The sequence below is a fragment of the Excalfactoria chinensis genome, chromosome 11, assembly GCF_039878825.1.
Source record: "Excalfactoria chinensis isolate bCotChi1 chromosome 11, bCotChi1.hap2, whole genome shotgun sequence".
Classification (NCBI taxonomy): domain Eukaryota; kingdom Metazoa; phylum Chordata; class Aves; order Galliformes; family Phasianidae; genus Excalfactoria; species Excalfactoria chinensis.
The window spans coordinates 1,861,658-1,886,941 of NC_092835.1; the positions used below are offsets into that span (position 1 = coordinate 1,861,658).

General features: G+C 49.6%; 1 protein-coding gene across 1 annotated transcript in view; it reads left to right on the plus strand.

Annotated features, from left to right (window-relative positions):
• Positions 1-1,853: 1,853 nt before the first annotated feature.
• SLC7A5 (solute carrier family 7 member 5) overlaps positions 1,854-25,284 on the plus strand; it is a 30,631-nt gene continuing 7,200 nt past the window's right edge. The window contains exons 1-4 of the mRNA XM_072346743.1: positions 1,854-2,571; positions 13,142-13,267; positions 23,411-23,516; positions 24,159-24,203. Of these exons, the coding sequence (XP_072202844.1) occupies positions 1,977-2,571; positions 13,142-13,267; positions 23,411-23,516; positions 24,159-24,203 (872 nt within the window). The 5' untranslated portion in view covers positions 1,854-1,976. The remainder of the gene's footprint in view (positions 2,572-13,141; positions 13,268-23,410; positions 23,517-24,158; positions 24,204-25,284) is intronic.

Sequence of the window (25,284 nt, forward strand, 5' to 3'; positions counted from 1 at the left end):
GACTGTATTGTAATTGGAATGAAAGGACAATGACCCCTGTGTTGCAGCTGTACTGATGGGTGCCCAGTTATTTGCTCCGTTGGGACAGATGCAATATCCTGCCTGCAAGGGGATTCCAGGTTTGGAGTTCCAACCTGCCTTGTTTCATGTTTATTTGGTTCCAGTGGGCTCTCTTATTTTGATTGAGGCAGCTGTGAGACACGTGCATAAATTCTAACAAATGGCCAGTTTTCTTCTGATATTGGTAATCATTTGCCTCGTTCGGCCTTTCATTTTGATGCCACAAAAATCAAAGTGCTTGAATGTTAACATAGACAAGTGGCTGCGTAATCAAATTGTCTTCAGAGGTTCTACAGAACAATGTGGGGGCCCGAAGAGTTTGTGGTCAGAGCTGGTAATCACACGTAACCACCTATGAAGGGCTTGGAGGACAGAAGACACCCTATGAACACACCTGGATACTGCAGGTAGGTATTTTCCCAGCACAAATGGAGCAACAGCAGCAGAATTAACTCAGGTTAGTTTGCAATGCAGCCATCTGTGTGGGTGACTTCAGGTGGGGAGGTGCTGCTGCTCAGCTGCTTTTTGATCCCAGGCTTTCCAAATGGCAATGGTGACAGAAGTGAGCTTGAGGTCTGCAACTCTTAGTGGTCGTTCTGTTTAAAAGTTGCTATTTGGAAGATCTGGGTGCAGGGAAGGAAAGATGGTCCCACTCCTTTGAGAACTAGTGGGAACTGATGCTTTCGTTCTCGGTACGGGTGCTGATAGAAACTGAGCAAGGCAGTCTGAGGTCTGAGCGTTGCTATGGCTCACAGCCCCGCTAGGTGTCACGTTCTGACAAGCTCTCTCAAAGCTGCTGGACGGAATCCTGCATTCCTCTGCTGCCCCAAGGGGAGTCCCATTGTCACTGTCCAGATCGAGAGACCTGGAAGCGTGTCTCAAATGTTACGGCTTGTCCCCAAAACGCAGACCTGACTTTTCTCGAAGGTGTCTTCCAGGAACCCCCTGACCCACCGCAGTGCCTGGAGCTGGTTGGAGCTGCATGGAGGAGCACGATTTGGGGAGGAAGAGGGCACTGAGCCTTGGTTTTGGAGCCTGGATGTGACTTCATGTGCGATGCCTGCTACCCTGCAGCTGGGACACAGCTCCTCTGAGGTACCACTTCCCACTCACAGCAGGGATGCTCATTGCCAAGTGTGGGTTTCTGGGCGCTAAACTCATCTCCTATCCTGCAAAGACAAGGATTTGTTTTAGGACTGACTTCTCTGTGAAGCTGCCAAGTTAAGTCTCCTTGGATGCAGATCCTGTGCCTTTGCTGAGGCAGTGTGATGGAAACTGCTTGCTCTGCCTGCGTGCTTGCCAGGTTGGCAGGAATTGTGAATGTATCTTTTCAGTGCAAGAAGTGAGGGCAGATTTTAGCAGCGCCTCTGCAGAAACGCAGGCAGCACGGCAGCTGGAACGAGGCCTGTATTTGAGTCAAGCATGGCGTGTAGAAAGGCACAGTGAGCACCCTGAGATCGGATGAGACCGTGGGATTTGGGTGATGTGGGATTTGGGTGATGCGGGTTTTGCAGAATTCAGGCTTTCCTTCCCCAGCTCCTCCGCCATGTTCTGCTGTGTAAGAGCCCAGCCTGAGTCGGGTAACACAACACCCTGCCTGGCCGGCTTCGAGGAGCCAAAGGAGGCTGAATAGGGGCACCGCTTTGCTCGCTCGCTTTCCCCATCTCCCACCTTAGGGCGGACGGTGCGGAGCTCGGCGCTTTCCCGGAGCAGCACCTTGCGGGGCTGCAACCGACTCTCCTTCCTCCTCCTCCTCGTCCTCCCCCCTCGAGGAGCCCGGCCCCTTTGAGGGCATCTCCCCGCCTCACCGGGAGGCGCTCCCCGCACGCCGCCCACCACCGACGGAACAAAAGGGGCGGCTGCATGGTGGCAGCCGAGCGCCCGGCTGCGCCCGCCCCGCTCCGCGCCCCGCCACAATGTCGGGCAGCGGTGGCGGCAGCAGCGCGGTGAAGAAGAGGAGCCCGGCGGGCTCGGCCTCCTCCATGGCGCAGGAGGAGGAGAAGCAGGCGATGGAGAAGATGCTGGAGGCGGCTGGAGGGGCGCAGGAGAACGGCTGCGCTCGCACGCCTTCTCCCACCGCCGCTCCCGCTGAAGGTGAGGGGGTGGCCTTGCAGCGCTCCATCACGCTGATCAACGGCGTGGCCATCATCGTGGGGACCATCATCGGCTCCGGCATCTTCGTCACCCCCACCGGCGTGCTGCGGGAGGCCGGCTCTCCGGGGCTGTCGCTGGTGGTGTGGGCCGTCTGCGGGGCCTTCTCCATCGTGGGCGCCCTGTGCTATGCCGAGCTGGGCACCACCATCACTAAGTCCGGCGGGGACTATGCCTACATGCTGGAGGTGTACGGCTCCCTGCCCGCCTTCCTCAAGCTCTGGATAGAGCTGCTCATCATCCGACCCTCCTCGCAGTACATCGTAGCTCTGGTCTTCGCCACCTACCTGCTGAAGCCCATCTTCCCCACCTGCCCGGTGCCTGACGAGGCTGCTAAGCTGGTGGCCTGCCTCTGTGTCCGTAAGTAGCCGTAGAACCCCCGCGTTCCCCCCCGTTCCTGCAGGCTATCGCTGCCCCACGTGGTTCCCGGCTACCATCTTCCTTCCCTAGCCCGCCCGTGCCGGGGGCTGCTCCCCTTTCTCCTTTTCCATGCAATGCAGGCTTAAATGAATTCATTTTAATTCATTTTTTTTCTTTGTTTTGAACAAGATGAGTAGAAGACCCCCATCCCTAATCATCCAAGCCAAAAAATAAGTCCCCACCTGGTATTCTGGGCTGGAAAACCCTTACGGTTGTCAGAACCACAGCGCAGCAGCGTGCTGTAAATGCAACGTGTGTTCCGTCTGTGCACTGCAGTGGGATTTCTATGGCCCCAGTGCAGCACAGGGCTGGGGACTGCAATTCATGGGGCACTGCTGGGCAGCCCTCTGTGTGTCACAGCTGATGTCCATTGCGGGCAGCTCTCTGTCACCAGCAGCTGGTGCTGAATGCGGTGCTGCACTGCCCAGCTGTTTTCAGCGCTGCTTTTAAGTAATTGCTCTGCTTCCGTGCTTGAGAACTAGGCTTCGGATTCATAGATGTTTAGGTATTGGGGTGGGGTTTTTTTGCTGCGTTTTGGCTAGCAGACGTTATTTCTCTTGAGCCTCTCTGAGGAGTTCAGAGTGCCATGATGCATTTTGGGTTACCAACATCTCTGCTATGGCAGATGCTGCTGTAGTCCTCATTTTACATCTGCTTTTTGAGCCCCGGTGTTGTCAGTGAGGCCTCATTTTTCTTTCCTCCATCCAGATTCCCCGCTCCATAAATACAGCAGCGTTTTCTGCCTTTCTTACCTTATTTCCAAGTCCATTAGCATCCTGCTCATAGTCCCTGTGCCACTGTAAAGTTGTGCATTCCCATAAGATACATCCTTTCGCTGAGGGCTTTATAAAGTATTCACATGGTGCCCAGAGTTGCATGCTTTGTAGCACTGAGGCTGTGGGAAGGGCTCTGCCTGTGCCATCCAAGGGGGGGGCCGTGTTAGATTCCTTCACCCTATGAATATTGCAGGCATTCACAAGCTGCAATCATTGTGGGATGATATATTATCTGTAAACGCCTTCATACACAAACTGACCAAGTCTTGGATGCATTCTCGCTATTCCTTGCTAGTGGGTAAGATAAACAGGCAGGGCAGCAAACGGTGCATTTTGGGGGCCAGACTGAAACTTACTCCCCAGAGAAATCTTTCATCATGCCACAGAAACTGGACAGATGTTTGAGCTTTCCTTCCAAGCCATTAGCAAACTGGGCTGTGTCTGTTAACAAATAGATAGTTGCCCATCTAATAAAGACGCAGCAGGCTTAGAAAATAGTTCTCCTGGTTGGTTTCTTGCGCTCTGGGGTAAAACCTGCTTTTCCATCTTCCTTGATCCTGTGCAACACTTTCTCCAATGACACAGGGTGTGCGTGCACTTGGTGTTCACCTTATTTATTTGCTGGGGAGGTAACAGCGCGAGGGAGCTGATGGCATAGACTTCCTTACTGTTTCATGTCAAAGTTGTGCGGTGCAAGGACTCGCTGAGTTGATGAAATCTTTGTGTCTTTACTAATAACCTGACTTTTCATCTGCAGGAGATTTGCTGGAAGACTTGGGCTCAGGTGTTTCTGTTCCCATTTTGCTGATCAGAAAACAGATATGAGGGGTAATGTGAGACTTGCCCATGGCAAGATGTCTTCATCCACGGGGTGGATTGCATCATGAATCTTGACGCCAGGTCTAATTCCTGCTTTTGCTTCTCTGATAAGTACTATCAGTGTCTGCAATACCCTCATGCTAGCAGTTAGTTTTCCTGCAGTGGAGTTTGTTCTTGAACCTTTGCATCGAAAGACCAAGGAAAGAGTTGCTAGTCCTACAAATCTGCATCATTTCCATGTATTTCTTCTTTAAGCCTTCCTCCCTTCCGCCCATGGGTAGCCTTCTGTTTATGCTTTGGCTTAAATCTTTGTCTCCATTGCTTTGCAAGGTTAATTCATTGTGCGTCGCCTTCAGCAAGTCAGGTCTCTGTAACGTTGTTTTCTGGAGTTAGCTTTCCTACTGCCTGGTGCCAAAACCACATCGTGAGATGGGAACAATAAATGGAGTAAAGCTGGTCCAAGGGCTGAGGGAGTTACACAAAGCTTCGATGCACTTATGAGGCACTTTGTTTCAGAGTTGTTCCAAATACCCATAGCCAGGGACTCTATGTTTGTTTTTCCAGTAGCTCTGGGGTAGGAAAAGTGACCTATTTGGGCATGTGCTCCACAGCATGTATTAGTCACAGAAGGGTAGAATGGTTTGGGTTATATCAAAGAGGGAAAGAGTGATTTGGGAAGGGACAAGGGAATATGGGCCCTGCACAGTTGACTTACTACATCTCTGGAACAGCACCAGCTGTGTTCTTTGCAAAGCCTGTGTCTCAACCTAAAGTGCAATTGAGTGCATGGTTTCTGCAAGAGGAGAAATATGAAGTTGAAACAACTTCACGTGTTATTGGTGTTGAAGAGTCGAATGAGTTATGTGTTGTTGGGTGAAAAAACAGCAATTGGATTCCTGGGCATTAAGGTGGTTTGAATAAATCACGGCCTTGAAAGGAAGAAAAAATAGTTGGAATAGAGAGCTTGATTCCTCCTGAAGCACTGAAGGAAACAAAGTGGGTGGTAAGCAGAATTTAACTTCAAACAGATACTTTCTGCAATCAGGGTTGTAATCTGCAGCTGGTATGCAGGAGTTACTCCACAAGGTGTTATGAGTGCTCAGTAAGGTTGCCAAATAAGTGCAAGAATCCATTAGAAGGAAGCCTTCCTGTAGTAAGCTGGGTCAAGCCGTTTGTCATGAACGTGGGTTATTTTACATCCATTGCACAACAGCTCGTGCTCTCTAGTTGTTTTAGCCAGTAGGTTACTCCAGTAGCTTGTGGCCGTGTCAACTGCATGTCACTTAGTGTGTGATGTTGGATGTCTGATGCTTCTAGGGCTGAGAAGTCATAAATGTTACCCCTTTTACAGAGGGTGGAGGAACGGTTACTAAGTCCTGGCTTCTCATAGTTGATGACATCTGTGTTATAGTATCGGTATTCTATATGGCACAAATAATATTTCCAGCTGTTCATTTGAAGGTTTCCTACATCTGTGAGCATCTCTTTCAAGTGTGGTGCATTAAATTCCCTGTAGAGGGGGGAGATGGGATAACAGTACTTACAGATGTTAACTGGTTTTCGACTGGTGTCTCACGTATCCTAAGCTGTTCTTACTGCAAACATCCTAATATCCAGCCTACCCTCCCACCCAAGTGCTGCATAACAGGTTATTCTATAATTCACTTATTTCTTGGCAATGTCTCCTGTTCCCCAGAAGCTTGAGGAAGCTGCCAGTTGCATCTAATTTTACCCTTCAGTATCAAATGGCTGATTTGACTGTTAGCTTCTGAAACCCTCTATTGCTTGTCAATTATATATGCTAATCTGGCACTAAGAGCCCCAATATTGCTGCGGCAGTATCTGCTCTTGCCAAAGCTGCGATGTTTTAATCTTCTTTCCAAGTTCTTTAGACTTGTTTTGCTGCTCGTGAAATATTATTTCAGACGCTGCTGCAAGCGTGGGATTCCAGGAACATCATCACACATTCATCTCTTTTGTTATGAACAACCTAAGAAGAATTAGGAGCAGTCTGTGCAGGGCTGAGTCGTGCCCATAGCACGTGCTATGTGGAAGTGCCTGCCATTGCCCTGAGTGTGCTGTGAGTTACAGGAGGGGAATGGCATCAGATCCAGTGGTTGACAAAAATGCCTGAGCATCAGCCTTGAATCCCTGCCTGATTGTAGTCCGTATTCAGTAGCTGCACGTGTTGCAAGCTGGATTTCTTTTATCTGGTACTGATGTCTTACTTTGAGTCTGTTTGGCCAGTTGTTTAAAGTGAAGCTGTGAGCAGATTTTTGAGCTCATCAGGTATAATGGGGCAAGCAAAGCAAGCACAAAGTGCGTCTTGCACTTGTGTGCTCAAGGTAGGTTTATTCTGCAGCATGGGATTAACCCGCCATGCTGAGCGGGTTGGGAAGCTTTGAAGACTTCTTTTTTTTTTACCTCTTCAAGAAAGGTGGATTAAGTAACTAAGCTGCGTCTGTAAATACGGACCTGTTTGATCAGGTTGGAAAGGAGGGGTCTTTGCAGAATCCCTGCTGTACGGCTAACGCTGCAAGGCAGAGATGGCTTTCTTAAATCTGCATTTAATTAGAGAGAGTAGCATTAATGAAAACAGCTTCTGACACTCGCAGGGCTCTCCTGAAATGGATGAGGGTTGAAGCACTCTTGTAACACAGCAAGCAGCTCCTGTGTTTCTTGGCATCCCCCTCTTGGCTCTTACAGCAAATGTCCCATTAAATTTGATTGTATTTGAATGATTTACATTACCACCGAGATCCTTCCGAGTCTTGCTCTCCTCACATGAACTAATTGGGATGGCTTTTTCAGAGAAACTCCCTGTGGTCAGTTGAATTCAATGCAACACGGCAGAGTATTTCAGGCATCCCAGCAGCCTCGCAGTGTGGTGTCAGGGGTGGCCACGGGAAGGTGCTTCTGTGTAAGCATAGCATAGCCATGGACCAGATAGGGATCTTGTTCCTCTGGGAAGAAAAAAGTAAAGGAAGCTGGAAACTCCTGCAAAGGTGCATGCAGTATTGCAAGTCAGTTTTAATATAGACACATTATTTTCTGGTGCTGTCTGCTCCTTAGAATCATAGAATTGATAGAGTTGGAAAGGACCCCTAAAGGCCATCTAGTCCAACCCTTTCCCTACTATGGACTGATTACAATGGCTGTTGGGTTTCTCCAAGGACTTGTCCTTGAAGAAATAACAGCAGAGGTTTCCTTTCTGTCTTTTCTGGTTGCTGCTATGCAGGGCACAGGGCTCCACTCAATATCTGTCAGCTTGAAGTTTCCCTTATTGTTTTCTGTCTATATTACTTGCGTTAGCTTGTCCTGCTAGAAATAGATACCTGAGGTTGTTGGGCGGCTCTGCGTCCTCACAGCCACTGGGATATAAAGTGAGGAGTTCCTTTGGCCATAGTGAATAGTTACGCTATTCATTTCCCAGTATTTCAAACCACTGTAGCCAGTGTAGTGTCCTTAGTACTATATAGAGGAACTCCTTATTTTTTATGTGTCTAACCTCCCGTAGGCATAGGCAGTGGTTCTCAGCAGGCAGTGTGTTCCTTTTCCAAGCTTGTGGGTTACTTGGTGTCTGTGCCACGTCCTGGTGTCATCCCCTGTGGTTTGGTTCTTGGTGGCCACACGCTTGGCTGGTCTCTGCTTGAAGGATGTACTCCTCCTGCTGGAGGACAGAACCATGCTTGTGTGCATTTTGTGAGGGGTTGGAAGGAGCAGCTTTTGCTGTAGGATGGTGCAAGGAAGGAGCTGGAAGTAACTGCAAGGAGAAAACCCAACAGCATCCTGTGGCAGATGGTAAATGGGAGCATCGTGGTACGGCTGTAAGGACTAAGGGAAATGCATGAGACATGGAGAGGAGGGACTGTGTGATTCATCCTCTGTGTGTTACAGCTCCTGTTTTCCTGGTGAGGAAGCTGAGGTGGAGCACATCCCATCATTCTTCCTCTTTCACAATGAATTCCCTGCTCTGTTTTGCATTTTCTTTCTGCTCTTGCAGAATCACGAATAAGAACGCATGGGTAACCTGCAGTAACTTGAGTTTATGTATTAAAGCAAGCTGCTTATGCCCATTCATCCTCATTCTGGAGGTGTATATGGACTTACTTTTGCTGTCAGCAAGTGACATGGGCTGCTGGATTCACATCCTTTGATGCCCCATGGACACAGAGCTCCACACTGGCTGCTTGTCCATTTGCATTTGTTCAAATGGAGCCGCCCTGAGCGCTGTCTTTTTTCCATTTCCTATCCTTGGCCCCATTCCATTACCCATGAAAGCTGCAGCCCTGCTCTTTTCTCAAGGATGACTGCCAAGACCATTGCATCATAAATGCCAAACCCTGCTTTACCTGTGTTAGTGCTCCATTCATACACTGTTTGCTTTGGGCAGAACCACATGCCCACGGGGGAGCTTTTCTCCCTCCTGTCTTTGCCTTTTTAGATACCGATGATGTTGTTACCACGGGGTGTTCATCGTGGGTTTGCTACTATCCCTTTCTGCATCTGCTGTGTAGGGATTCATTCCCATTGCTATCCAGTGTTTGGGAGTGACTGTGTGGGACTTGAGACCAGGAAGCTTAAAGGAATATCCCTATAAAATATGAAGGGGAGTGGATGTTGTTCTGAGCCCTATGTTGTGTTTGTCAGTTTATCCTTGGTTCCTACCAATCTAAGGGGGAAATTACCCAATTGTGCCAGCAAATCCCAGCAGAACAGGGGAAGTGACCTGGGATAAGCTGGCACTATGAGGGCAGAGCAAATAACTGGAGCTGGACCTGCTGTTGTATTTGGGAAGCCCTGTTTGTCTCAGGAAGCCCACAGCTGTCAGCTGGTTTTACCTTCACCTGCTGGTCTGGCTGGAGTGCCCTGGAGGGAAGCTGGTCACTAATGGAGATGAAGGAGCACAGTACTTTGTAAGTATACCCCGTGAAATGCCAGGGAGCATCTCTTCCACTTCCACCAAGGAATAAAACACAAATGGTTCTCTCTTACACTTTAGATCTCTGCAGCATTCCGGCTCCCATTATCCCAATTATGCAAAGCCCTTTTGAGTGGAGCTGCTGGGTCAGACGGATGGTGGCACTTCAGGCAGTGCTGGAATGCACATCCACAGAATCATTCCTCGAATCCCTCCTAAGAACCACCCATGGGTCACACTGAGCACAGGGCTGCCCCATTGCAGAGCTGCTTCCTGGTGGCACCCAGTAGCTGCACCTTGAGAAAGGCACAGTGTGGTTGGGTGCTTCCATGCGTTGTTGTGCTGAGGGACCTCAGAGCTGTGACAGCACAGCTTCATGTCAAGCAGTTCGTCTGAGGTGAATGGAGGGATGGCAGCAATCCCTCGGCTCCACACTTCAGAGCAGAGGAATAAAACGCGGGGGTTTGGGGGAAGCTGAGCTCTCTGTTTCCTTGAGAAATTGAGCAACTGCTGGGATTTGTCTTTTGCTGAGAAAGCACCCGGCGTGTTGTTGTGTGCCAGGGTCTGCGTCGTGTCGGTTTGTTTTTGTAACCCATCTCACGTTGGAAAGCATGTAAGCATAGTAACTTCCCTGAGCTCGTTTGGGAAAGGCAAATATTATTGCATGGTGGGGAAAGCAAAGCAGAGAGACTGCGACTTGTAGGGCTCTGAACCACGGCTGCTGTGGGAGAAGATCTCAGCCGTGTTCAGTTTCTGACCTAAATTGTTATCTTGTTTTTACAACGGCACCGCTATATTCTTTGGGGCTAAATGCAAAAGCTCGTGTTGCTTTTGGGTTTTGAGCTGTGTGGAAGCTTTTGCCTTTTATGTCCAGCCCCAGCAAGCTTTGTACACAACCAGAAGGTGAAAAACGATCCCAGGACGGCAGCCTGCTGGTTCAGCCTCCGCGCTATTGTCAAAGAAACAGAATGCCTAAATGGGGAAGAGAATGTCCATGTTGCACCTCCAAGGGCTGTCTTCACTAACGGGAAAATGTGCTTTTAGATGTGTTAGCTCATGCTTTAAATATCCCTCTGTAAACAAGGGGAGGTTTATTTTTAGCTTAATCACCAGTCAAAGTGAGTCCTGGATCTGCAGTTTGCTGCTCATCCTCCCCATTAGGATTCACCAGGGGTGCTTCCAGCAGATGAATTGTATCTGCTCGGTGTTGTTTGCCTCTTTTCCTTCCCGTACAGTAAGTTGACCTTGCTGTCTATTTTAGTCCTTTTACCTCACCATTTATCTGGATGGCGTTCCTCTCAGCAGATGTTGAAGGCAGATGTGGCTCAGTCTCCACTGCTCAGTGCTGCTGGGCCTTGGGGGTGTGGTGTCTTTGCAATGTGGCCTATATCTCCTGAGCAACATGTGGTGAAGGCATTGTGTGATAGCGGGCTATATCTGGGGGAATGTGCCTGGTGTGAGCTCTGCTTTCCTCATCACTTGCTTTCTGCTGTGTGCGGGGCAGCCAGAATGCACTGTTCTGTCACCTGCAGCCTTACTGCAATTGGGTCAGTTCCAAAGCACCACCCTCCAAACAACCACGCTCCTTTAAGTGCCAAATGGGCTGAAATGTGTGATTCCAAAAGGAGAGTATCTGAAAATCCTCATTCCTTTTAGTTTGTGTTGGCTCCTTTGCTTTTCTTGGTGAAGATTTGCAAGGAGCAGAGTAAAAGCCAACGAGCCTGAAAGCAGCTGCAGTGTTCTGGGATATGCAGGGTGCTGCTCTGGGACTGGCTGTGTCCTTCCCTGCCCAAGGTTCCCTGACCAGCTTTTCCTGCAGCCCTTAGCTGAGCAGTATGCAGCTCTTAAATCCGCTTATGCTGATGTCTGTCACCACGGTGCTGGGCTGCAGTGGGCTTTTAGACCCTTGTGAATGAATGATGCAACTTGCTTCCCTTCTTGCCTGCGTGTGCTCTGAGTCACCAGGAAGTCTTGTCACTCTGTCACACTCATTGGAGCGGGAGCTGTAAGAGCCTCATCATTGCTGTCAGATACAGAAACTGGAGTCCTTGGGGACTGGGCCCTGCAGCCAGCTCTGGGTGCGTCTGAGCACACTCATCAGTTCCAGCAAAGCTATTTCTAGCCCTGCTTTGGGCTCCCTGTGCTTCCCTGAGCTCTTACCGACATGGTCATTCCAGGGTAAGGATGGAGGGTGGCTGTAAGCCAATAAGACCCTTTTAAATGTCAGTGCTTGTTGCTCATTCCTCCTCCCATCGTTTCATTTCTCAGTTTGCAATTCGGTGTGCAAATTCCACTCGTGCCCTCCCTGGAAGCAGAGTGGTGAGGCTACAGCAGTGAGCTGACCAGCAAGAAAATGATCCTGTGTGCCATGAGCCTGAGAGCAAAGGCACTGCTGCTCCATCCTACTGCCTCAAGTTGGGCTGGTGCCCGCATCGAGTTGGGCATAGCTGTAACTTAGGGATCATCTTGCTTCAGGGCAGGGGTGCGGTGTTGTTTTCGCTATGATGCTATGTGTGTGTTGGGGATCTCAGGGCACGGTGCACTCTCACTGGGCAGTGATAGAGCCACCCAGCTGCTGTATTTCTCCCTTCTGTCCTATCAGACTCACTCTCCTCTGTAGCACACATGCATCTTAGGCTGCCTGGCAGTTGTCTGTCCCAGCAGTCTCCTGTACTGCAGGTAAAGCGCTGTGCTGATGGGCAGCCTCACATCTCTGACAAAGGCTGAAATATCTCCATCAAATGCTCTGGGTTTTGAAACACGAGTGTAGCCTGTGACCAGGGGAAGGTGACCTGAGCCTGAGTGCTTTGGAAAGTGGCCCTTTGGCTCTGGGCTGCTGTGAAAATGTGCTGCGGGGGTGAGAAGAGCCTTGCCACGAGGGCAGAGGCCAGAACGAAAGGGCAACGTGTGACAGGCACATGAAGGAACGTGGTGGCCAGGCTGTATTTGAGCACGTCCCGTAATGGAGCAGCACTTCTGGGCTTGCTCCGTCCTGTACCAGCTTTAGAAAAGCTTGCCTGGCTCCTGGGGGTTAAAAATACAAGCTGCAACCTGAGTGGGAAAGGCTCAGAGCCCAGGGGGAGAAGCCCGTGGCTAAAGAAGGCAGGATGACGTCTGTCCTGCTGGCTGCAGGAGCCTGCCATGGGCGCTGTGCTGACACGGTGTGCAGGGAGTGAGGGGAGGCATCTAGCACGTGGAGCAGCAGCATTCCCCGTGTGACATTTGCCTGTCTCTGTGACATGCTCTGGTAATGGCTGTGACAGTCAGTGCGACCATGGGGTGTGTGGGGGTCGAGCACAGGAGAAGAGCTCCATTGGCTCTGGGTCCTTTTCCCATTTGCCCTGCTGACCTGCAGGCTTTGTTTGTTTCGTGGCTTGCTGAACGTGTCAGGTCTGCCTTCTTTTCTTTCATGTTTATGCAGCACAAAGTGGCCCTGATGGCCTCTTAGGTGCTATTGTTAAACTGGAAACAATACATCAGTTCTGGAAGCTGCCCAGACATCTCTATGATGTCTCCACGCAACTACAACATCAATTGTCTCGACAGGGATTGCAGCAGGGTGCTTCGATGCCCTTGGCTTCAGTCACCGCTTTTATTTATATGCCCTCAGAAATGTTCTTTCCGATGCAGAAGGACAATTCCTCATCCCTAGGAGCGTGTGCTCCATTCGCTCTGCTGTAGAAACCCAGCACAGAATGGAAGAACACGAAGAGCAGTGTTGCTTCTGACAAGTTGCTGTTTTAGGTCTTGGGTGATGGAGCTCAAAATGTGATGTTTGGTACCTAAAACGTGGCATGAAGTTGAGAAAGACTGCAGAAGAGCCCTGAGAACCCCAAAACTAATGCAGTTGTGAGCTTGGTGGAGTGCATCAATTGATATAGACTCCTCGAGTTTGTTTGGGTTGTAGCAAAAAAAAGCAAACACCGATCCGTCCTGATTTGTTGTCAGCTCTTTGCTGAATACTTGACGTGTCTCTCCCGTCTGTTTCTTGCAGTGCTCCTCACAGCAGTGAACTGCTACAGTGTGAAAGCTGCTACCCGTGTTCAGGATGCCTTTGCTGCAGCCAAGCTGCTGGCGCTGGCTTTGATCATCATTCTTGGCTTCGTTCAGATTGCCAAAGGTGAGTATGTCTCCTTTTCCTTTTGAATGCGATGCGGAGTTGAGGCTCCAAAAAGCCAAGTAGGTAGAAGTGAGAAGATAAGAAAAGAAGCCAAAAATTTGCTTTCTTTTTGTTTCTTTTTTTCTTTTTCCTTCTTGCTTATTTGCCTCGTGCACGTATCAAACCCCCTCAAACCTGCAGGAACGTTTGGTTCCAAACCCCTTTGATCAGCTAATGAATACAGATGTGCTTTACTGGCTGTTTTCTTTATTCTTTAATTAGTTTTACTTTATAAAAGCAACAGGCTGCCCTGATGGATACCCCATCCATCCCTGGAGGTGTTCAAGGCCAGGTTGGATGGGGCCCTGGGCAGCCTGGGCTGGTATTACATATGGAGGTTGATGGCCCTGTGTGTGCTGGGTGGGTTGGAGCTTCATGATCCTTGAGGTCCCTTCCAAGCCAAGCCGTGCTATGAAAAAGCAAAAGGAGTTTTCTCAGTGACCAGCACAGCCCTGCTTGGTCAAAGTGGTCGTATAGAACCCCAACCCCCCCATCTGTGAGGAGGATATGCATGTTGGTATTTTAATTCTTGTTTCAGCTATGGGAGCCAGTGCTGTCTTTGCAGAATTTCTTGCTTTATCAGAGGGTTTATTTTCTTCCAGCTCAATGCCTGCACTCAACAGGAACATTGTTGGAGGCTTATCACAAAATACACCTCCCTCCTCTTTTTATCTCCCCTGCTTTGCCAAATGTTTTTCTCTCTTAGAAGTAAAAAATGAGCCTTTGTTGGTTCTTTCATGTTTTACAAGTAAAAGTCTTTACCAGTTTGTTTGTTTGTTTGCAGATAATAATCTTAATTCGCATGCTCAGAATCCCCTGCCCCCCTCCCCACCCTCCACTCCATGTATTTGCTCCTTCTATTGAGGCTGAGCCCTTCCCTGCCCTGGTTCTGTGGGTGTAAATACATGTTGATTCTGCAGGCTCCTATCTGTAACCAAGAAGAGATTTTGGTCTTGTGTATAACACCCCATACCCACCTGTCCCAGCAGCTCTTTATCTCCCAAGAACTTGTCATCTCCAGTTTTTCTCCTCTCCTTGTATTATGTTATACTGTCTTCTGGCTCCCAGCAGTGCCTCTGACCTATGAATGGAGCCTTTTGTGCAGCTCTCTCCTGCAATGCTGTCCTGGATGCTGCTTTCTCGTGCCCTTAGCTGACCTGGCACAGTGCACAGCCAGACAGGATCAGGGGCAGAGCTGAGCACGTGGCTTGCACCTTCTGTGCTGTCTCAGAAAGGCCGCTCTCAGCTGAAGTACATAGGAAGCATTTCCCTCTGCGTGTGTCTTTGGGCTGGAAGTGGTATGTAACCTGTTACAGCTGTGAGTTTTTGGTAAGGTCTCAAGGTATTATGAGCTGTGTGGGCAAAGTGAGACTGGATCAGAGTGGCAGTCTGGGGATGGAATGAGGCATTCCTTAGAGAGCCTGGATTGGTATGCAGGGGCACACTGCTGCTTGTCTGAGTTCCTATTTTAACAGCATACTGCTTGGGTTCCTGCCCATAGTCTAGCATGGATTTTATTGACTTTCTAATGGAAGTTGCAAGCTCTCTGGTAAATCATTCAGAATACACCCTTCCTTTTAGTTTCTGCTGCTTTCTCAGCTTATCTCCAGTGATCATCAGGGCTTGAAGCACCTCTCCTGTGAAGGAAGGCAGAGGGAGGTGGGCTTGTTCAGCTCAGAGAAGAGAAGGCTCTGGGGAGACCTCAGTGCAGCCTTCCAGTACCTGGGGAGCTTACAAGCAAGAGGAGGACTGATTTTATACACTGATGGTGCTGGGATGAGTGGGAATGGCTTTAAACTAACAGATGGGAGATTTAGGTTAGATGGTAAGAAGAAATGTTTTATTCAGAGGGTGCTGGAACTGGTTGCCTAGAGAGGTGGTGGGTGCCCCATCTTTGGTGGCATTCAAGGCCAGGTGGGTTGGGATGCTGGGCAGCCTCATCAAGAGGCTGGCAACTATGAAACGAGATGATCCCCTCCAACCTAAGCTGTTCTTTGATAGGAGTCTATGAGGTCACACAGATGACTCAGCACTTCTGTATCAAGCATGCACTGAGAGCCTTCTTTTCTTCTTACCACCATCTACAGCATGCTGAAAATGGGGAAGCGCTGTGCTGCTTTCTGTCGTCTTCAGGATGAAGGAAAAATGAATGCCCTCTGTGAGATAAGGGAAGTTTTAGATCAGGCTTTAGGAAAACACTTTCAGCTGCACTGCAGAGCTCAAGTAGGATGTCTGGAGTGGTTATGGAGCTGTTTGAGCGGAGATCTGTAAGGGTAGATGAACAGACATCCCTCAGGAGTGGTTTAATAAGGCAGAACTGCCTCAAAGCAGGGAGACAAACTGGTACCTTGAAGCCCTTGTGTCTGCTAGGTGAGGCTGTGCTGCACACTGCTACTACAATGCAGAGCTGCTGGATCTTCTCCAGCAGAAATACTAGAGGGCCAGGCTTTGAAAGTGCTGACACTTTGAAATGGAGAACTTGCCTCTAAAAGGCTGTTTAATCTCTTGGGTAGGTCGATGATCCAAACCCTGCTTCTATTGCTCCCTTATCCCAGCCTGGATGCTCCTTGCACAAAGAAGGCTCCCAGCACAGCCAGCTCAGTCCCACACCGCTGCCTGCTGTTGGGTGAAATGCACACTGAGCCCCAAATGAGTTCTGTGCTGTTTGATCTGGTGCTGAGATCTCAGCCATGGGAGGGCTGTGTGTTCCCATGACACTCCAGAGTAGCGTTGGAGCGTAGTTGATTAGTTCAGTGCTTACTTTCCCGATGCTGTTTTGTGTTTACAGTATCCATAAACAGAAGAGGAGCAATCCCACAGTTTCTTGCTCAAATGTGGAAACTTCTGAGGCTTCATAGAATTATGTCCTTCTCTGTACTGACCTCCCGCCTTCAGCTTTTGGGCTTTTCTTGTTATCCTTCCATTGAACATGTTCATTATTTCCCAAAAAGCAGTAAAGTCTCAAGACAAATAAGAAGTGTGTGGCAATATTACCGCATGGAACACAGGGTTTCCTTGTGATCTTTCTGCAGACAGCTGTTTTATATCTTCTTTCATGCCAACTTCAAAAGGAAGGGAGAAATTGGTTTCCTACTTAACGCAGCCTTTCAACTGCTGGACAGTTGGCTCAGTATAACCCATCCCCTTGGGTTGTGCTTATTGCACTAACATACAAGTTACACTTTTAAAAGCCTTTGTATGACTGATGTTGTGCTGCTTTGTAAGCTCAGTGTCCTGGACTTAGTGTGCAAAACCTTATCTTTGCTCGCCCAGCTGTACCACTGTGCACTTAAACAATATGAACAACTTACATGTGCAAGATCAGCATTTGCTTTTTACTTTCCTCTTACTAAGAACAAGGTGTTGTTGTTCTTCTTTTTATCAGCTCTCAGGTTGCCTCCTGTCCTGCCATCTCCATGGCTTTCTGGCCGTGTTGTTTGTTGGGTGAGCAGGCAGTAGGACTCAGCTGGAAGGAGCAAAGCAATCAACAAGTGTGTACCTAGAAACCAGCACTCCTGCTTCTTACATGTGAGGAAATCCAGCAGAGATCTCAGTGTCAGAAGTCTCAAATCACATCTCGGAAGGGATATTCAACCTTTTTCTTGTCCCTTTTCCATCTTCATGCCTGATCTCAGATCTCTTGCCTGCGCTGTTGCCTGCTATGATGGCAGCAGTCAGCGTGATGCTGCCTGCTTCCCTTTGCTGTGCTTGTTGGAAGCGGAGCTGCATCTGCTGAACCAGCACAGGGTGAGCTAAGGACAAAATGGGCACGTCCAGCTCCAGACATTTCCCGTGCAGAATTTTGACTAGGCTGGGAATCTTGTTTGTGTCAGCCGGCGTTGGCACTCCCCACATCAGCATTGCCCTTTGCAGACAGGGATTGAGAGGTGGCAATGTGAGAGTGCTTCTGAAAGCACAGAAATTAAGACCCAGCCAGATTATTTTGCTAGTTCTTTCTCTAAACTTTTTAAGACCTGAGGGAGGGAAAGCTTACTGGGGCCATGGGCAGCCTGGTGTAGTGTTAGATATGGAGGTTGTTGGCATGCATGCAACATGGGGGTTGGAGCTTTATGATCCTTGAGATTCCCCCCCAACCCCAGCCATTATATGATTCCTTTCCTCTGGGATTTTCTTCTCTGCTGCCAATGGTAACAGCAGCTGAGTACCTAATTCAAGCCCCTTAAAGCTAAATCCACAGCAGCTGAGCTGAGCTGAACTCAGCAAACAGCAGAGGAGGGAGAGCAGCTCTGGGCACAGAGGGCAGGGCTGCTCCAGGTTTCCCTTTGACCAGTTCCCATCACCTCTTGTGTTCACGGGGTAAAACCAAGAGCCCATCTGAAGGATACTGAGGATGGGGTTTTACAAAGAGATGCTTCCCCATTTTCTGCCCCATCCCTTAGGACCAGGAGCCAACCTGGGACATGGGAACCTTCTGGTGCTGGAGCTGTGGGTGCTTGAAATGAGCTTGGAGGACAACGCCAAGCCAGATGGGCGTTCACTCAGTTATATCGTGACTAACTTGCACTGTAGATCCTCTTTGATGGTGATGAGACAAAGCCTATGGATAGTAAACATTCCTCCAGCTTTTAATTGTACCTATGCAAGTTGGGGCTGAGGCTCTTATACAAAAGGTTGCAAGAAGTGTGCCCTGCAGCTGCCCGTGCTGTTTGTTGTTACATTGGCAGTCAGAAATTCACATTTCATTACTCAGAAAAACGTTTTACGAAGGGCAAGCTTTGAAGGAAAGCCTTTGTGCTTCTTTTACTCAGCCTCTTGTTAACGGAGGGCACGAGGAATGGAAGGCTGCACTGAAGGAGAGCACGAGTGAATGGGCTGGGAAGGCTGCCAGGATTCTGCACCTCTAAATCACATCAAGCACATGGCAGGGATTAATCAGGCATCTTAACGTTAGCTGGAGGGTTGTTACAACACAATTATGTTTCACGGGCCTCTCACTCTCTAATCTTTGATTTCATCCGCAGCCAAAAGGTGAATGCAGGCGCTGAGGCTGGGTGGGCACGGCAGGTTGCTGTTGTGCAGCCTGGCTGTTCTGATTTGGTGCTTCGTTTCTGCTCAGCCAACTTCTTCGTGCCTGCTCTGCCCCAGAAATGCTTGGGAAGTACAGATTCAAGGATGGAAGGAATCATAGAATGGCCTGGATTGAGAAGGCCCACAGTGCTCATCCAGTTCCAACCCCCTGCCATGTGCAGGGTCACCAACCAGCAGCCCAGGCTGCCCAGAGCCACATCCAGCCTGGCCTTGAATGCCTGCAGGGATGGGGCATCCACAGCCTCCTTGGGCAACCTGTTCCAGTGCGTCACCACCCTCTGGGTGGAAAACTTCCTCCTCAGATCCAACCTAAACCTCCCCTGTCCCAGTTTAAAACCATTCCCCATTGTCCTATCACTGCCCACCCTCATAAACAGACCCTCATGTTTAAACGCTCCCTTCAAGTACTGGAAGGTCACAATGGGGTCTCCCTGGAGCCTTCTCTTCTCCAAGCTAACTGGGTGGGTTGTGAGGCAGCTGACAGGAAAGGCTTCTCAGTTGTCCGAATGCAGCTATCCCAGCAATGCAGATGTATTTAACTAGAGAGCAGCTAATGCTTTGGCATTTACTGTTTGCTTCTCTGCATCTCTGTCTGGGTCTCTTTGGTTGCATCAGAAGCAATCATTCACGCCTGATGTGTATTGATGCAGTCCACAGCTCTGTATGTGCATTAGGTTTTACACTGCTCCTTCCCACATTTAATGACTTTGAAATTAAAGGCCTGGATGTCTGATGCTGGGGGTCTGAGAGACAGGTTCACCCTAAGTGCTCTTGAAGTTGGTTGGCTGTAGGTAGCCTCTCTTTGCCCTCTCTGGTCAGGTGGCACATTTTCCTGTGTCATTCCCAATCACAGGTTTCTATGGTTGTGGACTGAACCCTTTGTGCAGGTAAGCAAAATAAAGCTGAGCTTATGGGAAGTGACTGGAAACCCCCTGGGTGCTTTGTCTGGGGTTAGCACCTTGCTGTTCGTCTGCTCTGATAGGGGTGGACAAGGGGCACTTAGGAAATACCTTTCCTATTGTACCGAGGATCAAAGTGACCCCATTTGTCCAGCCACTCTGCACTGCCTCTGCTTCCTGGCTCCTGGACAAGGCACGGAATGCTCTGTACCCACACCTGACTGACCCCGATGCTGCTTTTGGGTTTGCTTATTTATTTTTCATCAGCAGATGTGAAGCTGGCAGACACGGAGATTGGGAAAATCAGGAGGTGTTTGCACAGGGGGAGGGAGGCAGGGGCATTTCTGATGATATCAGCAGGATGGAGAGGAGGTGGAAAAGGTAACAGAGTCTCATCCGGCCCAGTGCTCCAACGGAGCATTGGAGAGGAGCTGTGCAGCTGGAACACAGCTCCAGCAACCAGCTAACTCCTTTGCAGTCTCTGGGTGCTCTGAATGCCTCAATAGACCTCATAGTGTGTTGTGGGGGCACGGATCTGGCAGCGCAGACCCAAAGGAGAAATAACAGCTCTTTGTGAATGGCATTTACGAAGCTTCCCTGCTCTGGGAGGAGAGGCATTTTCCATAAAGCAGAAGGGAGCAATTGAAATAAGGAGTGTCATAACTTGTCCACAGCCAGCAGTGAGAACTGGGAGCATAACCTACAAGCTCCGGCTCTTCCTTGGATGCTCTCTGCTAGTGCTAGATTTGCAGCGGTGTCTTTCAGTCTGTAAGCAGACACCCATGAGCTCAGCCACCATGGGACCCAAGTTTAATAGCAGCACAGGGAGAGCAGCAGCGTGAAGGTCGGTGACCGCTATAAGGGAAGCACGAGTGGGCACGTGCTGGGAGCTGGACACAGCTGTGGGGCTGCTCCTGGCCTTAGAATGCTCCTTTGCTGCCTTGTTTTTTGGCCTGTCAGCTGCACTCTCACTCACTTTGCTCAGGAAATGTCTCAAGTGGATATATATTTTTTTGTGTGTATGCAGCACGTGCCTCTTTGGCTCAGTTCTCCCCACAAGGGAGACAGGGCAATACCCTTCTCCCCCCCCCCTCCCCCAAGCTGCCCTTGCTGAGTTCTCTAGATGGCTGTGTTCCCTCTCCTCACTGTTTAGGCAAGTTAAAAATAATTATGGTTAACGACTTTCTGCAATAGAAGATCACTGCGCTATTAAAACTGGAGCGGACAAGACTAGGGTGCCAATGAACATTCTCAGTGGAAGGGTCTGAACATGCAGCACATGGACCGAAATAGGGCCCTCCTGCTGAAAGGCCCCAGGTGACCCATCGCTCACTGGTGCAATTACCAGAGTCTTGGCAGCTGGCAAGATCAGCAAATGGGGTTTCTGTCAGAGCTTGTTACCTTAATTTGGTTAATTGTAGAGCAGAGTGCGGTTGAACAGCCAGTTCAAACCAGGTTTCAGAGCACCAGGGTGCCAGGCACGGGCAGGGCATTGCCTGCTCCCAGTGGCTGTCAGTGGGATGGGATGGATGCAGGAGCTGAGGGGGTGAGCAGAGCACACCCCTGCCTGCAGCCTGCCGTGGGCTGGGATGGGTTTGCTCACAAAGCCTTTGCACAGCAGTTGCCACGCTTGGCAATCTCACCTGCAAATTTGTACCTGTTGATTTGATCCCAAGTCTGCCCAGAGGGTTGAGTGGTGCATGTTTGGGCTGGAAAGAGCAAGATGTAGCTTCTGTCTGGAGCAGAAGTTCATCCCTCTGTTTTGAACAGCAGGACAAGTGTCTGTGTTAGAGGAAGGGGTAAGAGGGAACCGAGCTGCACCACCCAGCCCAGTATCCCCAGCCTCCAGCCATGGCCACCATGGGGGTGAACCAAACAACATGAAGGCTCTTCTTGGGACTTTTCTCAGCCTCCGGGTCTTCTGCAGCAGGCACGGCATCTTTGTTTGATTTCACTTCTAAGCATTAGCACAACAACCTCTTGAACCTCTGACTAATTGGTGTTGGGGTGGCCGTTAGCAAAGTCAGCTCCAGGTGGGTGCAGTTGGAGCTCACCTGCTGTCTTTTAAAGCTTAGCCCACATAGAAAGACAGCTGGCATCCCTTTCTGGCAGTCTGTGGGTTGGTTGGTTTGTTTTTTGCCCCAAGATGTGGTGCTGGCTACATCTGTGACCACATTGCCATGAGGCACAAGTCAGTTACTGTCTTTGGCAGGGCAGGATGGAGCTTTGAAAGGACATGAGATGAGATGTCATCTTCAGAGCGGGCTTGTTCAGAAGCCCAGGAGAAAAACCTGCCATTCCCAAGTGGCTGCTTCTTTGTGATGCTGCATTCAGCTGTGCTCTTCTCCCCCCCTGGGCAGCTGTGCCAGCTCAGCCCTTCCCTGATGACTCTGCACGAAGGCTGGGGAGACACAGAGTGAAACCTGCAGGTGTGACAGAAGAGTGAATGTGAGAGCAGACATCCCAAGGGCTGTTTGAAATGCTCACAGAGCTCTCCTGCACCATTGGCAGGTGATGCCAGCAACTAATTGAAATCCCTATTAACGACAAGAGGAGCTTATTCCCATAACAAAAGACCTGGATAGAATTAGACTGATAATTATTCAGGAGGTGCTGAAAATAAACGAAGGTGAGCTGAGGCTGTGGGATGGATGGAGCAGAATGTGATACCGTGCACACCCACCTCAGCTCCATTGTTCAGAGCCAGGCCAGGGCATTCATGCTACATTAAGCTGACGTGACTGAACCCGTAAGCCAGGAATTAAGTTTAAACTTTGCAGCATTGCATCAGTCTGCATTTCCACACAGCTCTCCTGTTTCAGTTCCTCGTTTCATTCAGGAACAGGCAGCTGGGTCCTGCTTTGCAGCCTCCATCAGCTCGTTGGCTGATGTTACACAGGTCACAGCACTGCCTGATCTCCCGGTTTCCTCTTTTTCTCTGCCCACTGCCCTGCTTTTGTACTTGGTTTCATACTGCTGCTCCCAACTACGGATGTGCAGCAAAAGAGGGAGCAAAACCCCACAGAAAGAAACACCCTCAGCAGACCAGAGCCTTGGCCCTGTCCCACTGCTGGGAACGTAGTGCTGTGTGTTTAAAGCTCCCTGAAGTCAGACTTGTTATCTGCCTCCACAAACTGAGCTGTTGGTGGCACAGGAAGGTGAAACTTCCCAATGTGAGGTGGGAAGAAAGCGCTGCCAGCTGTTAAAAGCACCTCGTGTTGTTCATACCCTGTTGTCTCCCCAGCTGCAGGGCTGGGCACCCTGTGCTAAGAGCAGAAGGGTTAAGCTGCAGGCGCTGCTGACTGCCATGTGATGCAGTCACTTGGACGATTAGCAAAGATCTGTGCCCTAAGAGGAATCACATGGGGCTGATGGGGCTCCCTGTATGCAACCTGGCTTTTGTAGCTGCAGGCTACATGCAGGTGTGGTGCTGAGCCTTGCTTGCTTCCCTTCCTTCCTCACTGAGGCACCAAAGGGAGCGTGACATCATCAGCGGGGCAAGCATGGAGCCTCCACATCAAAAGGCTGGGAACAAAACAATTGCAAAGCGTTGTGAAGCCAAATAAATAAACCCCTGGCTGCACGGAGGGGAGTTGTGACCAAGTATACAATCAAGTCCTCTATTAATGGCTTCTTGTTTCAAAAGCCAGCTCCATAACAGGAACTTTGGACCCTCAAGCCCTAAAGGAGCTATCTTCTGCTATTCAAGCCCTAAAAAAGCTAACTTCCCACAATCAAAGCCATCGCCACAACCCTCTGCTTTATCAGGTGGAAATGGAGGAAATCCTGGGGTTTTTATCGAAAGAAAGCAGCTTTCAGTTGAGAGAACAAAGCGACCATATCTGTTTGCTTAGCATCTTCCAGCAGGAAGGCCCCCAGAGTGTTTTCTTCACGAGGAGATAGCTGGAAGATTACCTTGGCGATAGCACGTTGTTGTGTGAGAAAGTCTGACTGCTCGCTAATGGCTTGCTGCTCAACAGGGCAGATCTGGGCCCGATTATTTGGTGCATTACCCCCAACTGAATCAAGCACTGTAAAACCGGAGGAGTCAGCGCAATCTGAGTGGGTGCAGGTGCTCTCCAACACAGCACCAGAGTGCGTCGGTGTGATCATCAGGTGTCTGGCATCAATCCTGACCTCTTGTTTTCCTCTGTAGGTGATGTGACGAGCCTGACTCCTGAGCACTCCTTTGAAAACACAAAAGTAGGCGTGGGGAACATTGTGCTGGCCTTGTACAGTGGTCTTTTTGCCTATGGAGGATGGTAAGATGCAGCCCCCTTCTTTCTTCGAGTGTTAAACACTGCGGTTTGTTCCACTCTTCCCTAGGCTGTGTTTGCAGGAGGAGCATCATCCACGACTGTCCCCACTCTTTGCTGTTAGCAGGGCAGTGAGGCAGATAGCTGCTCTGGGTTTCCCAAGTGATGTTAGTAGTTGTTCTCTATGTACCATTTCCAGCTATGTTACTGAAGCATGGATTCACATAGCAGAGACTGTATGCTTACAGATGAGTTTAGGCATATGGCAAAGCAGGGAGAGTGCCGAGTCCATCTGTGGCAGCACCAAACTCCTGGAGGACATCGCTGTCAGCCCCTTTAGGCACTTAGCAGCCCAAGGAGCTGCTCATATTGCAGTGTAAGCCATCACACTGCCCGGAGGGTGACCCTGCCACCAGCCCTGAGCCTGCAGCCAGCTCTTCTCTCCTCTTGCAGGGAAGCTGGCAGCGTGGTGTGCAAATTACAGCACCCAGAGCTTGCATTTCTGCAGGTTTGCAGCTAGGCATCACCCACTGATGGTTTTACAGCAAGATTCGGTGCTTATCTCACCTAAAACTCCCTTGCAGACAGGTAGGGGTGAAGGGCTTTATTTACTAACGCGAGTTCATCGCTGTCCTTTTCATGTTACAGGAATTACTTGAATTTTGTTACGGAAGAGATGATAAATCCCTACAGGTGAGTGACTTCCCTGACAGGGAAACTTCTTTATGGCTGTCCTGCGTGTGTTATTATGGGTTGTTCATCAGCCTAAGTCTCTTTCTAGGGATACAGGCTAATGGCATCGCTCTGCCTTGGATTAAAGGAGGGGGAATAATAATCTCTGTCTAAGAAGGGCTGTTGCTTACACTGGATTCTTGTGCTGCTGATATTATCTGCCTTGTTGGAGAGTCCTATTTCCTTGGCATGGCACCTCTCTGAATTACAGGCGAGGAAGAGGCACTTACACCTTTATTGCTTTATTGTGTAAACTCCCACAGCAACGTGCAGGCATGCATTTGTCACGTGCTCTTCCTGCTCTGTCGAGCAACAGGCTGCTTTCTGCACTGCTTGTGCCACTCGGGGCAGTGCCAAGGGAGCTGCAGAGGTGAGGATGGGCTGCACCAAAGCAGAGCATCACTGATTGATTCATCCATTCTGCCTGTAGGGAAGGTGCAGTTCTCCCATCAGCACAGGCTTATGGGATTGGAGTCTGCTCCTGGCTGGCCCCAGTGGAGATTAGTGCCTGCTGGGAGCTAAGGCTGGTGTGCTCTTTTCTTGACAAACACAGTTAAAGGAAGTTTTTGCACTCTGCAGTTATTTTCTTGCCTTCTGGATGCGGCCATGGCATTTGAGTCTCACCATCTGTGACTTTGGACCAATTAGCTGGGGACTCAAGCAGGGTTTCCTTTTTCAGTTTCTGCTCACAAATGAGGTTAGACTGCTGGGAAAGGCACATTTGTACCAACGCAGCCTCGTCTTTGCAGCTCCACTCAACCTGTGGCTGAACTCGTTTTCTCTGAGTTCAACCAGCTTCACAGAATTAGAGCTTAAAAACGGCCAACTCAACCCCTGCTCTTTCCATCCCCCACAAGAGAGCCACCAGCACAGATGCATCTCCTTTGCCCAGAGATGACTGTGCTAATGCTACCAGCTACCAATAGACTTGAGGTTTTATCTTTACTTGATTGCCTTGGCGGTGACCGTGGATTACTGCTTGCCCAGATGGCCAGAGTCTCCCTCTGTAATAAAAATCCTTTCTGCCATCATCCTTCACTCT